Source organism: Protopterus annectens, chromosome 2.part1, assembly GCF_019279795.1.
Source record: "Protopterus annectens isolate FY-2018-M chromosome 2.part1, PAN1.0, whole genome shotgun sequence".
Lineage (NCBI taxonomy): Eukaryota > Metazoa > Chordata > Ceratodontiformes > Protopteridae > Protopterus > Protopterus annectens.
The window spans coordinates 1,083,744,617-1,083,758,430 of NC_056729.1; the positions used below are offsets into that span (position 1 = coordinate 1,083,744,617).

Genomic DNA, 13,814 nt, shown 5'->3' on the forward strand with positions numbered 1-13,814 from the left:
GGAACCAGTCAAGGGTGCCCTCTTTCCCCTTTGTTATTTGCATTATATTCAGAAACATGGGCAAAGAAATAAGGGATACATTAATTCAAGGATATAATTAGTATGGTAGTCAAGAAAAGCTGGCGCTATATGCAACTGATATTATTTTATATATGACAAAATCAGAATGAGACAGTATTGTGGAACATTTTGAAACAGTTTCAAATCTTTTCAAGATACAAAATTAATGACACTAAGACAAAGACAATATCAGTAAATTATGTATCCACACACAAATTACTTAAGCAATATCCTAATTTATGGGGACATGATTAAATGAAATATTTAGGAGTATGGATTAAAAATTATTCTGGTGTGGCAGCTAAGAAGGGAAGAGAATAAACAAAAGATAATACAAAAACTGAGAAAATGGAAGCTTTGTTATATCGATATGGATAGTAAGATACAGGAAGTAAAAATGTTTTTACTCTCTTTAGTCTTATACACAGGCCAGTCATATTTTTCTCAACCAGAGGAGAAGTTGTGGATGGCAATTAATAAAGAGCTGAAAGACTTTATCTGAGAGAGGAAGATCGTAAGAGTAAAGTGGGATAAACTGATTCTTCCAGTAGAACAGGGCAGATTTGGATTATGCAATTTGAAGGGATATTTTAGAGCTATACAGTTAAGGCTGCTGTACAGAGCACAAGCAGAAAACTATCAGGCAAAGTGGAAAGGGATGATGTTGAAGGAGGGGTCAATAAAGAAGGAGAGACTGGGATTTTGGATGCAGGCCTTTAAGGAGAATAACAATCATACAGCATATTATATCCATAAAATAGCAGAAAGTATTCAAAGAACTAAGCCAACATGTGAATGGAGAAAGGAGATACAGCCAATAGGGATGTCTGCAATTAGGAATATAGACAATAGGCAAGAGGGGGGTTGGAATTTATTGGACAAAACAGGCAAATGAACCAAGGTTTTGAGAGAAAGTAACTAGAGAGAGAGAAAGATGATAGAATGGGATGATGCCAAGAATGTATTTGGAATGCAGGTTAGAGATTGCTTTCCCTATCAAAGATTGATATCGGATTATAGGCAAAGAGAAAGAAATAAGGGGTCCTAACCAAAAGACCAGTACCGGTAGAGTTTTTAGTAGAATCTGGAACAGAAGCTGCCATTAAAAAAGGAATAATTAGCAGAGTATATAAAATATTGCCTGATAACTATAAGAATAAATCAGAGGTGGACAGAAAGGACTGGAAAGAGAGACTGGATAAGCAATAAAAAAAAAGTGGGAGGATATATGTATGTCTCCCAAATATGCAACAAAATCTAGAAGATATAAGATCTTTGTCTGGAAGTGTTTACATAGGTATTTTTATACCCCGAGCAGACTTCAAATAATTTTTCCTCAGGTAGATAGCAAATATTGGAGGTGTGATGGGGAAGAAAGAGGTAATTGGGGAAAATATTTTCTGGGAGTGCAGTGATTTGCCAGACTTTATGGATCCCCTGCAGGGTGCACTGTCAGAGATGCTGGATGGGCAGATTGGGGTGATGAGGGAAATGATTTTTCTGAGCTATGATGCAGAATCGAAATTGCCTAGACATGGTAAGGCCTTGCTATCTCTAATTATGGTGGCTGCCAAAAAAGCAATTACTAGAAAAATGGAAATCAAACTCTAAACCAGATATAATAGAAGTACTGAACACAGTAACAGAGATAAAAATACTGAAATTGAGATCTTTAGAAAAAAAGCAGGAGCAAACTACATAGGAAAAATGGGAATTGTGGAAACAATACATACAGGGAAGGAATGAGATTTAAAAAAAAGGCAGAACCCAAGCACCAATACTAGAGTCCGGCGATCCAATCAAAAACTCCTATTAAATGTGACCAGAGCCAGCAATTCCACATGTATAACCCTGTATAGCAACAGTATTGCCAAAGATCAGAGCAACCTTCCCCCCAACTTCTATCGCCTCCTTCAAAAAGGCTGTAAAATCCCACCTACAGCAACTATGGCTCTGTAATTGTGACAACCCTGATTAATCTTCTATACTTCCTTCTGCTCTATTACCAAGTCCCTCTCTGCCAACATTTTGCCACCCCCCCACTAATGTACCTCTTCCCTTCTCTCTCCTACTTTTGTTAACCCTGTATCCCACCTTTCTATGCCAACTCGTATTACATCCCTAGTCTTAAAATCCACCTTCTTAAAACTTGTTCTGTAATTGTGACAACCCTGATTAATCTGTTATACTAACTACTGCTTTTTACCAACTCACTCTCTCAGTATATTATTACCCCCACTTATGTGCCCTTTCCTTTCTCTCTTTTACTTTCAATAACCCCTCACCCGACCTTTATGTTAACTTGTATTACATCCTTAGCATTGAGATCATGTGAATCTGCATGCTATACCAAATATGTATCTATTCACAATTTAGAACATATATACACTGTTATGCGTCAGAAATCAAGCACTTCATATAAATGTATCTAGCTTTTACACTGTTAATGGCTATCAATCTACTGCTATTGTTACTATGTATATCAAAGTGTCTTATGTAAACAAAACTGTCAGATGTAAAAGTTATTTACTGTATTAGGAGCTTTTTTCTCCAGGCCTCTGCTGAAAAGGACCGGCGTCTGTTTGGACTTTTCCGGTAAACAAATGTAAAATAAATAAATAAATACAATTAAATTAAATGAGCTATGTAATGTTCAACTGAAAATGATTGAGTAGATTATAAGTGATGTATAATGTTTCCCACTGCGAGTACGTCAGTATGGTTTGTGATGTAAACTGCTTGCACTAGGATTGTGTCAGTGTGGTATGCTTCATTTTTATAAAAGTATGATTGCTTATGTCATAAGTGATGGCTTAATAAAGGTGTTTCTTGTTTTTTTTTTTTTTTTTTTAAAGAACTATACAGGAAACAATGATACAAACTTGTATAATCTAAAATCTAAATATATTTAATGGAAGTATTCCATCTTGACTAAAGACTGCCCCAACAGATCAAAAAGACAGCCACCTTAAACATTAATTACAGTGCCTGTCTGGCACATGTAGAATTTCACAGTATGAAGCTGTCTGACTAGCTTGGAATTATTGATGGCACAAAAACTGTTTCTATCTTTAACAGATAAGTAAAGCCCACAAAAATAAACATAACATACAATATATTTAGAAAAACTCTATCCAATGATGGCATCATTGTTGAGGAAAAGGGTGTAAAATCTTGAACATCAAGTATATTTACTCTCCTATAGATACATACACAGACAAACATACACAAACATGTGCACGCACACACACACACACACACACACACACACACACACACACACACACACACACACACACACACACACACACACACGCACACACACACTATCAAATGCACACATGTGCACACAGGCACACACTTGCCTCTCCATTTCATAGTTCTCTTCTTTAGTGCATTTGTTGTTGTGTTATTTTAAGGAACAGTCACAGGTCAAGAGTTTGGTTAAACCCAAGTGAAGTTAAATATGGTATGAAAAAAAATAAAAAGATTTCTGTCTTATTATTTGAAAGTAACAAGTTAGTGTTTTTGTTTCTTTGAAGAGTGTATTAAACATTGCAGAAATACAGGAATTAAATATTCCCCCTCCTTAAAAAAGCTAGTCTCTCTATACAACCAAATATGTTTCATAAAATCTTAAGGTTATGCAAAAAAGAGGAATTTAATTGTTTCACAACACACAATTATTTTTGTTTTCTATAACAAAATTGAAAGATGCAGTATGTTTCACAGAAAAAAAACTGTTTGACATTTTTTTCTTAATCATTATGCAAAATAAGTACTTTTCAGTTCATGCAGAAAAACAATGCTATCATGTACTATACATCAATACTGTACCACCTTTTCGAATACAAAACATGTACAGTGCAATTATGTACAGCGTGTCATTTGATTTATGATGACCTCCCAGCATCTGATGACAACAATACTGAAATGGTAAGCAAATAAAACTAATAAAAAATAAATAACATACCATTGTAAAGAGTGGTTGCAGTTTTTTGTAGAACTGTATTTGTGTCACTGGTCAGTATTTTATCATGGATAATCCATCTCACTTTGCTGTTTGAGATATTTACAGAAGATATGCACATTAAATTAAATGGATTGTTCTCATAAATGAAATGATCAGCTGACGACTTGATTGTTATATTTCCTAATTTAAAAAAAAAGAACAAATGTAAAGTACTAAATAAACAAAGCTAGAATCTTTCTTGCAAGTTCTACAATTGAACACTCCATTTTGTTTATATAGAGACAACAAAATATTTTATAAGTGCACCTAATAGAAATTAGTACCTTTTTCAAAACCCAGAAGAATGATATGACATTTAAAATACTAAGGTTAATGCAGTGTATAAATAAATGCATTTCTTATAATTTCATTTACAAAAATAATGTTATTTGTCGGAAGTGCACAAACTGACACTTCATCCAAAAAAAAACAAAAAGCATGTTATTTATTACCAACCAAAAACTTAAAAAAAAATCTGAAATATCACTCATTATCACCACCCTTTGTCACTCGGCAATATAAACAACAACCACCTTAAAATGTCTCCATTCATGGCTAGGCTTGTCAAACATTAAATGTCAGGCAAGAGCTCTTCACCACTTCTCTTCTGGTCTAGGAAAATTTTGTCCTACCAACCCAACATAGCCAGTACAACTACAGGTAAAGAAGTCCTTCTGGCCCAACTCAAACAGGCCTATAACAGTCAAGACCTCCAAGAAAAACTCCTCCACTCTAAAGACTACTGAAAACAAAGTCTGTTGCTTCATCATTAGCTAGGCTTCTCGAGTACCACTGCCTCACCCTCAAAAAAAAAAAAAAAAAAAAAATTATGGGTCCCACTGTCATCTTCATCTTTCTCTCGTCTTCAAATTTCTCTGTCTGAACTTGATCCTACCACTACCTGCCAAATGTTATACCAAATGCACTCACTACACCCGTAGTCATTCGTTAAGAGCTATGCATGAAGATAATGGTGTGAACAGCCTTTTTAACTGCCCAACAGGAATGACTGCATATTTTAATATATATCTTGAGAATTTTGTAGAACATTTCAAATTTTTACACTGGAAAACAGATTTAAACTGGGTGGTAGAAATGGAGGCATCCTCACTATGTGCCAGGACTACTTTAACCTGACTGCTGATAACCCAAACAAGTAGCAACTTTTCTTAAGGATTCTTAAGGATCCTTCCTAATTGCTGTTTTCTTTATACCGTCACAACAAGTGTGTAGATTCCAAGTGAACAAGTCTGAATTCTTCCATTTGCATCCTCTTTTTTGTTGTGTTTTGTCACAGCAAAAATATGACACTAGCTGAAGGTAGGGCTAAAGGCTAATCTGTCATCTGAATGGTTTGTTCTATGATTCAGTTTTCCACTTCAAAAAACAGAGTTATGCTCACTACTTGTAATACTGACACCACTGCATCAATCCACAGACAACTCTGCCAATCTCCCCTGCCTTCACTCAAGAACAAAACCCACAATATTTACACTCGTCCATCTGAGGCCATTGTTCATCCTCACTTGCAGACAGCAGTCAGCTCTTTTCTTGTGCTGAACCATATTCAGTAGGGCGCTGTGGGTTTTCATACCATCTGCTTCATATTCAACAGCAAACCAATCCAATAAATGGTGGAGATCTCATCCATTTTTGTCTAGGAGGAAAGTTACATCTGCAGACAACATAGATATATCCTTCCATAAACTATGAAGCCTCTAGACTTCAGCTGTGCCTTAATATTCTGTCCATGAACATTACAAAGAGGAAGACATGCAGGAAACACTATTGGTAGGTTCTATAACCATACTGAATGCATCTAAATTAAACACAATAATGAGAATCCTGGCAGGTTCTATGGTGACATTATATACAGTAACATGGATATCGATAGGTTCTATGGCCACATTGAACCTTTTTTCCTCAAATACAGAGACAGAAGAATGGCTTTATGCAGTAATGTTTGGACTGAATATGTTTGTAGCATCAGCAAGAGGTTCCAGGATATGTGTACATGTACTCTCCTCAAGTTCTCAAAACATTTGTTATTATTACTGGTAGGCTGATATAATCTTCCAGTTTCTTTGGAAGGAAAAAGGGCTTATCCATTGTTCATTAGTGAGAATGAAATGTGTCGTGCTTTTTCTTAATCAGAAACTTGAGTGTCTTTTCCAGTACATTCTCAAAATCCCATTGAGGCTGGGGAGTGTAATAGTTCTATAAAGCAAATTTACTCATATGTCATCTTTTTGAAAATGGGGGCCATTACTTAGTCTGAGAATTCCAAGGTACAGTGATTGCATTCTGTGCCATATCTATTTACATTAACTATGACACCCCAACAATATCCAGCAACTTTAACACTTTTGGCCAGGTCTAATCTGCTCATGTAGCTTTACCACATTGGAATCACTCCTGGGGCCTCAGCCAAAGAAAGTAATTCAATCCCATTAGCTGCTTTTGACTTTCCTCAGAGGAAGGCACTGTTACCAGAATCAGACGTTCCTAAAAGTATTCCTTCCAATGCACAACACGGTTACTGTTGAGACCAGTGTTTCTCAAACCTTAATGAAAGCCACTTGAGTAATGTTTCACAAGTTTTCCTGATTCAGTGATGGTATTCCTGGAACCACTTTAAGGCCAACCAAAAGTTATACGCCATTGTCTCACCAAATTCCATTCCTACAGTTTTATTTTTAACTGTATCTGCTGTCATTATGCATAATGACCAGACAATACACAGCAGAAAAAAGAAATTGGAACCTTTCTGATAAATACATCCAGAAGATTCTTCCCCCACTCATAGATTAGATTAACTGCCCTTGCAAGCCATTTTAAGCCCAGGTAATTACTCTTTCTGAGACTTGAACACTGCACCTTGTGTTTATAAGACAAGCATCTTAGCCATTAGGCCACCCTCCCAACCCTCAAATTCCTCTCTGATTCCTGATTATATTTACTCTGAGATAAGACCAGCTTATAGGGAATACATGTTGTTATTGCTCTCTGAATTGATGTAACCTCAAATGTCATATACCTAGCATATGCAGTAAATGGGAATATGACATTGAGGAGGAGAAAGGGAGTGCAGCCAAGGAAAACTAGTGTTTGTTTATGATCACAAATGTTTTGTGGCAGTCATGTAGGGAGATGGGACTGTGGATTTTAAATTTGGCATTGAGAACATCAGCCCTGGGATACCACAGGAGATCCTCATGAACATATGGTCTCAGGTCTGACATGGACATGGGTTCTCTAGTACGTAGTAGATATGTGTTATGTACCAGTCACATTAAGCAATAATTTATAAATGAATGAGAGCACATTATTGGAAGTAATAAACTATGTGCATCCTTGCCGTTGAACATGGTATTTGTTAGGGAAAATTTATGACAAGTATTGACATTTTTAATCAGTTCACCACTCAAGTTCAAATTAGGCACACTGTTCATCCCAGGTATGCCCCATCCATTTTCTCTATCATTCCCCAGATTGAGCACTGGATTCCTCTGGTAGAACTACAACAGGTAGAACCCTACTGAGCACCAAACCAGCTCTGCCTAGGAAGGCCAAAATCCTCCCAAGAAATGTTCAATGAATATGCAGGAAGTTAGCAGTGAGGATTAAGCAATGAGTTGTTATCAAGCTACTTCCAGTGGTACAGGACTTATTCTTCATTTGCCTACTGTGAGACAAATCACTTAACCAGACAATGCCTTGGTAATCTCGGACTAGGTCCCTTAGAGGTCTCCGGGACTGCATGCTAGTAATACCTATGAACCTATATGCAGGAATAGCAGAGATAGTTTGCCTCTCTACCCCACATACCTGCTTTAAGATGAATATCTTATCTATTGCCACAAACTCTAAATGTACTATGTGCATTTAGATGAATGACTTGAACTTACTACAACTATCCAAACTATACTAAATTTACTAACATCACCCATTTTATAGTGATTTTGAATTCAGGGAGTACAATCAAGCAAATCTGCCTTTTTGCATGAGTCTCTTGGACTGCATGCCAGTAACTACCTATGAACCTACATGCAGGAATAGCAGAGTTAGCTTGCCTTTCTGCCACTCATAGTTGCTTTAAGGTCACTGTCTTATCTGTTGCCACAAACTCTAAATGTACTATGTGTATTTAAATGGATGACTTGAACCTACCACAATGAACCAGACTATACTGAACTTACTAACAGCACAGATTCCATCTCCCAACTCTGAGTTCAGAGTGTAGTTAAACAGATTTGCCTTTTCTAATGTTGTATTATCTCAGCAGGAAGAAAAAATATTTTTGATAATGTTTTTCCACATTAGTATAACATTATTGTAGTATATGACAAGAGCAGGGGAGTGGTAGTCAAGCCCCCTCATCTTGCTGAATATATAAAAAATCTTTTTCTCCTTAGGTATTAAAGTGGTATCCTGAGACTGTTACAAGGGGCAGTTGGACAATTTGGTTGGTTAGTCCTGTACCAGTGCGTTAATGAGATGTAAGCCAAAACAGATCCCAGCTGGAGGCTTTTTAGTACCCCCACTGTTGCCTAAAGCCTATTTGAGAGTCAGATGTGTAATAAGAAACATACCTCTCCTGCTAAGGCTGTTTGTCTTGCATGGGACATAAAGGAATACTTCATTTAATACTTGCTGGTATTTTTCACTCATTTGCTGTTGCCATCCTGTTCCTTTAAGGCACTTCACTGACATCACAAACAAACCTTACATTTTCCCTTTCAAGTGCTGTGTCCACACAGTTGTTCCATGGCAGCTTTTTTGAATGAGCTCTGATAGGCCTGAGTAGCTACCTAACCTCCAGGTACCCAGTTAAACAGATTTTACATACATGAATGAATGAATGAATGAATGAATGAATGAATGAATGAATGAATGAATGGAGGGCCAGTCAACACAGGTACTATACTAGGCAAGTAATTACAGGACCATAAGCTACCTAGCCATATCCAACTTTAATTAGACACTTTCAAAGATTCTTAAATACATGCAAAACTGTGTACAAGTAATCAATAAACTTTCCTAAAACAGGTCTTTCTGTGGGCTGAAAATCATAAGTAAAATTAAGCGAAGGATAAAGTTCTTTTAATACTAAAAACAACAAATTAATTTAAAATAATCATTGTTCCATTTTAATTTCACAGATCCTCTTTGTCTTAGAAATGGTTTGATGAAACAACTGTAATTTAAATCCCATATTTTTTGTAAAACAAAGTTACATTGACCATCTAGTTTCACATCTGGGTTATTCATTAATGAAATCACTACCCCAGAAGGCTTTTCTGTCTAATTGTAAGATTTGTAAAGAAAATACAGTGTCATGATCAGGATCTGTGCTCCATATAACAACTACACTTTATGTAGTATCGCTTTTGTGTCTAGGATACATTAAAATAGTCTTTGTGGGTTCTGTTCAAGCAGCTTTATTTTATAAATCCAAATAGTATCTTTAGCAAGACAAGCAAATGGTTTAACAAGTAGTCCTACAAAACACACTACAATCATAAAAATAGCACAGTATAAAAGAAAAAAACTGATGAACCAACCCAGGGCTGGATAAACACATTAAAGTTCAGTCCAAAACAAGTCCAATATAAATGTGGAAATGTTTTATTGTTTATTGCTCCTTCAAAATGGCACTAGGGATTGCACTTGTCTGGAATTTATATGTGCACGTACTGCTTTGCTTGCTTCTTAAAGATGCAGCACATTCACTTTACACTCTGATCTACATTCTCTCTATTTGAGAATTAAACCATGCAATTTTTATGAGACTATTTGGCATGCAGAAATCACAGGTAATCCATAATCATGCATTATACAATATAACAATAACCCACGCCTGGGTGTGAGTAATGCTGGATTTACCCACGGTTGGTGTGGTTTGGTCACGAGGACAAAGCTTGAGTGGCCAAACAAAGACAACCGTGGGTAAATCCAGCATTACCCACACCCAGAAGTGGGTTATTGCTATTATACAATGACATTATTTAAGAAAAAAAAATTACTTTTCTTAAATAATGGTATTGTATAATGATCCCTTACTGCCCTTCCGCAGCTGTCTGGTATTCTGCGGCAGTCCTGATGTACTGTGCATGCGTATGCTTACGCAGTACATCAGAGCTGTGGGCAAAAGCAAATGAGAAAGCAAGATCTCCATTGCTTTTTACAAACTGTCTCGCTATGTTAAAGGAGTTTAACATAGCGAGACAGCTTTAAAAAAAGCAATGGAGAATCTCCGTTGCTTTTTTTAAAGCTGTCTCGCTATGTTACTCCCATTTAACATAGCGGGACAGTTTTGAAAAAAAAAGCAAATGAGAAAGAAAGATCTCTGTTACTTTTTACAAAGTGGCTCACTATGTTAAAGGAGTTTAACATAGTGAGACAGCTTTAAAAAAAGCACCGGAGATAAGAAGATCTCTGTTACTTTTTTTTAAAGCTGTCTCACTATGTTAAACTCATTTAACATAGCGAAACAGTGTGTAAAAATCAACAGAGATCTTGAGTTCTCCATTGCTTTAAAAAAGGAGTTATACTAATGGAAAATGTCTGGGCGACCGGACCTTTTTCCATTAGTATAACTCTAATTTACAACATGCACGCTGACCAATCAGTGTGCACGTTTTAGAATATTAATGTGGGGTCGTTGTATAATGCTAAATACACATGCACATACAATCAAGTCCATATTGCTGCGTATTTCCCACTAGGCTTAGATAGTTGTCCATATTGTGTGACATAAAACTGGGAATTAGATTTAGCAACTGGAACAGTTTCTGCAAAATAGTTGACCTGTGGAATGTTGAAATCACTTTCTGGAATGGAATCAGAATTTTGAACACATTCTGGTCTGGAAACAGTGTCTGATTCACTGTTTGATTTAGAGCCTGCATCACATAAACAATGATGTGACTGCAATGATGATGATGATTCTAGTACAGGAAGAAGATGTCTGCAATTTCTCCTATACTCTACAGCCTCAGAATCTACCAAGTAGGATCTCAGCTCAGCACAGATGCCTGTAATCTGTCCTATTCATTCAAAACCTTTTGTTGCCCGAATTTGTATTGTCTCTTCTTCCCTCAACAGATGAAGTAATCTGATTGAGGTTGTAATTAGATTTCTGGATATTACGCTTCTTAAATAATTGAGCCTTGATGGTTTTATTGTTCTTAGGTTTAGGCTGCAACAAACTTGAAGAAATAGGTAGTGTAGTTCTAATTTGCCTGGAAAGTAGTCTTTGAGCAGGTGAGCCAAGAATATCATCATGGGGTATGTTTCTGAGATTAAGCAAATTCAAGAATTCATCGGTATTATCATGCTTTGACCTTTCAAGTAACTTCTTTGCACTCTGCACTGCACATTCAGCTAGATCATTGAGCTGAGGATATTCATGACTACTAGTGACATGTACAAAATCCCATTATTTTCCAAATTTCTAAAACAACTGGCTAGTGAATTGAGTACCATTGTCAGAAAAAGGTTTGTGTGGACTACCATGAACTGAGAAATGGTGTTTCAACTTAGTTATAACAGCAGTTGAGGTTAGGTTAGGCAGTAGATCAATATCAAGCCAGTTCAAATAAGAGTCTACCAGAACTAAGTAGTGTTGATTGTTCCACTCAAAGATATCAGTTGCTACAGTAGACCAAGGTAGTTCAGGGACTGGACTTAACTGAAAATACTAATTATCTTGCTCTTCTCTTAGTAGATTTGGACTCTGGGTGACCGCAATGCAAAATCTGAATATATTATTGTCATAAGAAACAGAAACAACAATTTTAGGATCTTTGGAAATAATGCCATCTTCCATCAACAATTCATCTCTGTAAGGAAAATACACTTGCACTTCTGGTGATACTCTAGAGTGCTTTGATGGCCATCCAACATTAATATACTGATTGAGCTTCTGTAAAATTGGATCAGTCTGAGTGTGATCTCTTAACTCATTAAGTATAGTGGTGGAAAAATTATGCACTAACATCACATCAACATCAAAATTCTCTGTGTCAAGTTGTTCTGTTGTATTTCTGGGTGATCTGGATAAGGTGTCAGCCAGATAGAGCAATTTGCCTTTTGTGTAGACCATTTTGAAATTGTACTTTTGCAATTTGAACATCATTCTTTGTAATCTCGCTGGAGCAACATGCATAGGTTTCTTTAAAATAGCAATAAGAGGTTGATGATCAGTTTCAATTTGAATAACTCGACCATAAATATAATCAGGAAACTTGAAACATACAAATACTGTTTCCATAAGCTCTTTCTCAATTTGAGCATATTGCATCTCAGTTTCGTTAAGTGTTCTTGATGCATAGGCTACTGGTCTGCCCTCATGAAGTATAACTGCTCGTAGGCCAAATTCTGAAGCACCACAGGAAAGAGTAACTGGTTTGTTCACATTGTAGTTTATTAATGTAGGTGGGATGGCAATTTTCTGCTTGTGGTCTTCAAATGTCTTCTGGTTCTAACCATGACCATGTGACCTTTTTCCATGCTAGCTCTCTTAAAGGTGCTGTCAACTCACTGAAGTCTGGTATAAATTTCCCTAAATAGTTGACCATGCCCAGGAAATGCTGTAAGGCTTGTACATTGTCTGGTGCTGACATTTCTAGAATAGCTGCATGATTGGTCAGGTCTGGTTTCAAGCCTGTACTCGTAAACAAATGTCGTATATACATAACTTCTGGAAGTCTCACACTACTGGTTACAATTGAGTTGTTTGTTATTCCTTACTCTTGAAAATGTGTCTGCTGATATAACATTACACTTTGAAACAGTGTCAGCTTTGATCTCTGTGAATTTTCCATTAATATGGACAGTACAAACACTACTTCTTGTTAATAAGTTCACTGCATCAACTCTTTCACCAAGCACTTATACACCATCTACATAGAAAGCTGACTGCTTCAGCTCTACTTGATGAACTTGTTTTTTAGTGCTACCTTTCTTTACAACTGTATGAGGCTTACTCCATTTCCAAAACTTTTAGAAATGGTTCCATTGTTTACACTTGTGACATTGCTGACCAAATGCTAAGCACTTCTCTCTTTTAGACTCATGATTCACACCACAATTGCGACACTTAACAATAAAGCTAGATTTTGGTTTTGGTGGTTCATGTTTATAATACACCGAGCTGGTGCTGGAGCTTGCACCTTTCCTAGAACTTTCTAGAAAACCTTGGGTCCTTTTTGGAAATCCTGTGGCTGCCACGTGCTTAGGCCTGCCCTTGTTAGCCACTTGTGGCATAATATCTGCATTTGCTCTGGAGTCAACTGAAACCATGCTCTTGTCACTTGCAAGCATACTTATGTGTTTTTCTGTTACCTCATGGATTTGACAAATCTCTATTGTTCTGCTCAATGTTAAATCACTGTCACAAAGTAAAATCTATTCACAGCGGCCTTATTAATACCACATGCAACCCTTTCCTTTATCAACTCATCTTTTAAATCACCAAACTAATACATTTTAGATCTGTTTCTCAAGTCAGTTATATAAGCTGAAAATGGTTCCCCTGGTTTCTGATCTCTCAAAGATTCAGGTCTTCCCTTGATTCAGCTTGTACAACAAAATGGTGGCCCACACCCTCTCCTTCATTTACTGCTGGTGAATACACAAATGAACGCTCTCGTTTTATGGCCTCAGACCATGCTAGATTTATCAAAATGAATGCCCTTGTGCATGCAGCTCTATCTGCATAAGCTGCTTGTATAAAAAT

General features: G+C 36.7%; 1 protein-coding gene across 1 annotated transcript in view; it reads right to left on the bottom strand.

Moving 5' to 3' along the window:
- The window catches only part of LOC122794939 (location of vulva defective 1-like), a 707,924-nt gene that overhangs the window by 206,191 nt on the left and 487,919 nt on the right, over positions 1–13,814 (bottom strand). Inside the window, exon 8 of the mRNA XM_044063534.1 lies at positions 4,034–4,213. Coding sequence (XP_043919469.1) covers positions 4,034–4,213 — 180 coding nt within the window. The remainder of the gene's footprint in view (positions 1–4,033; positions 4,214–13,814) is intronic.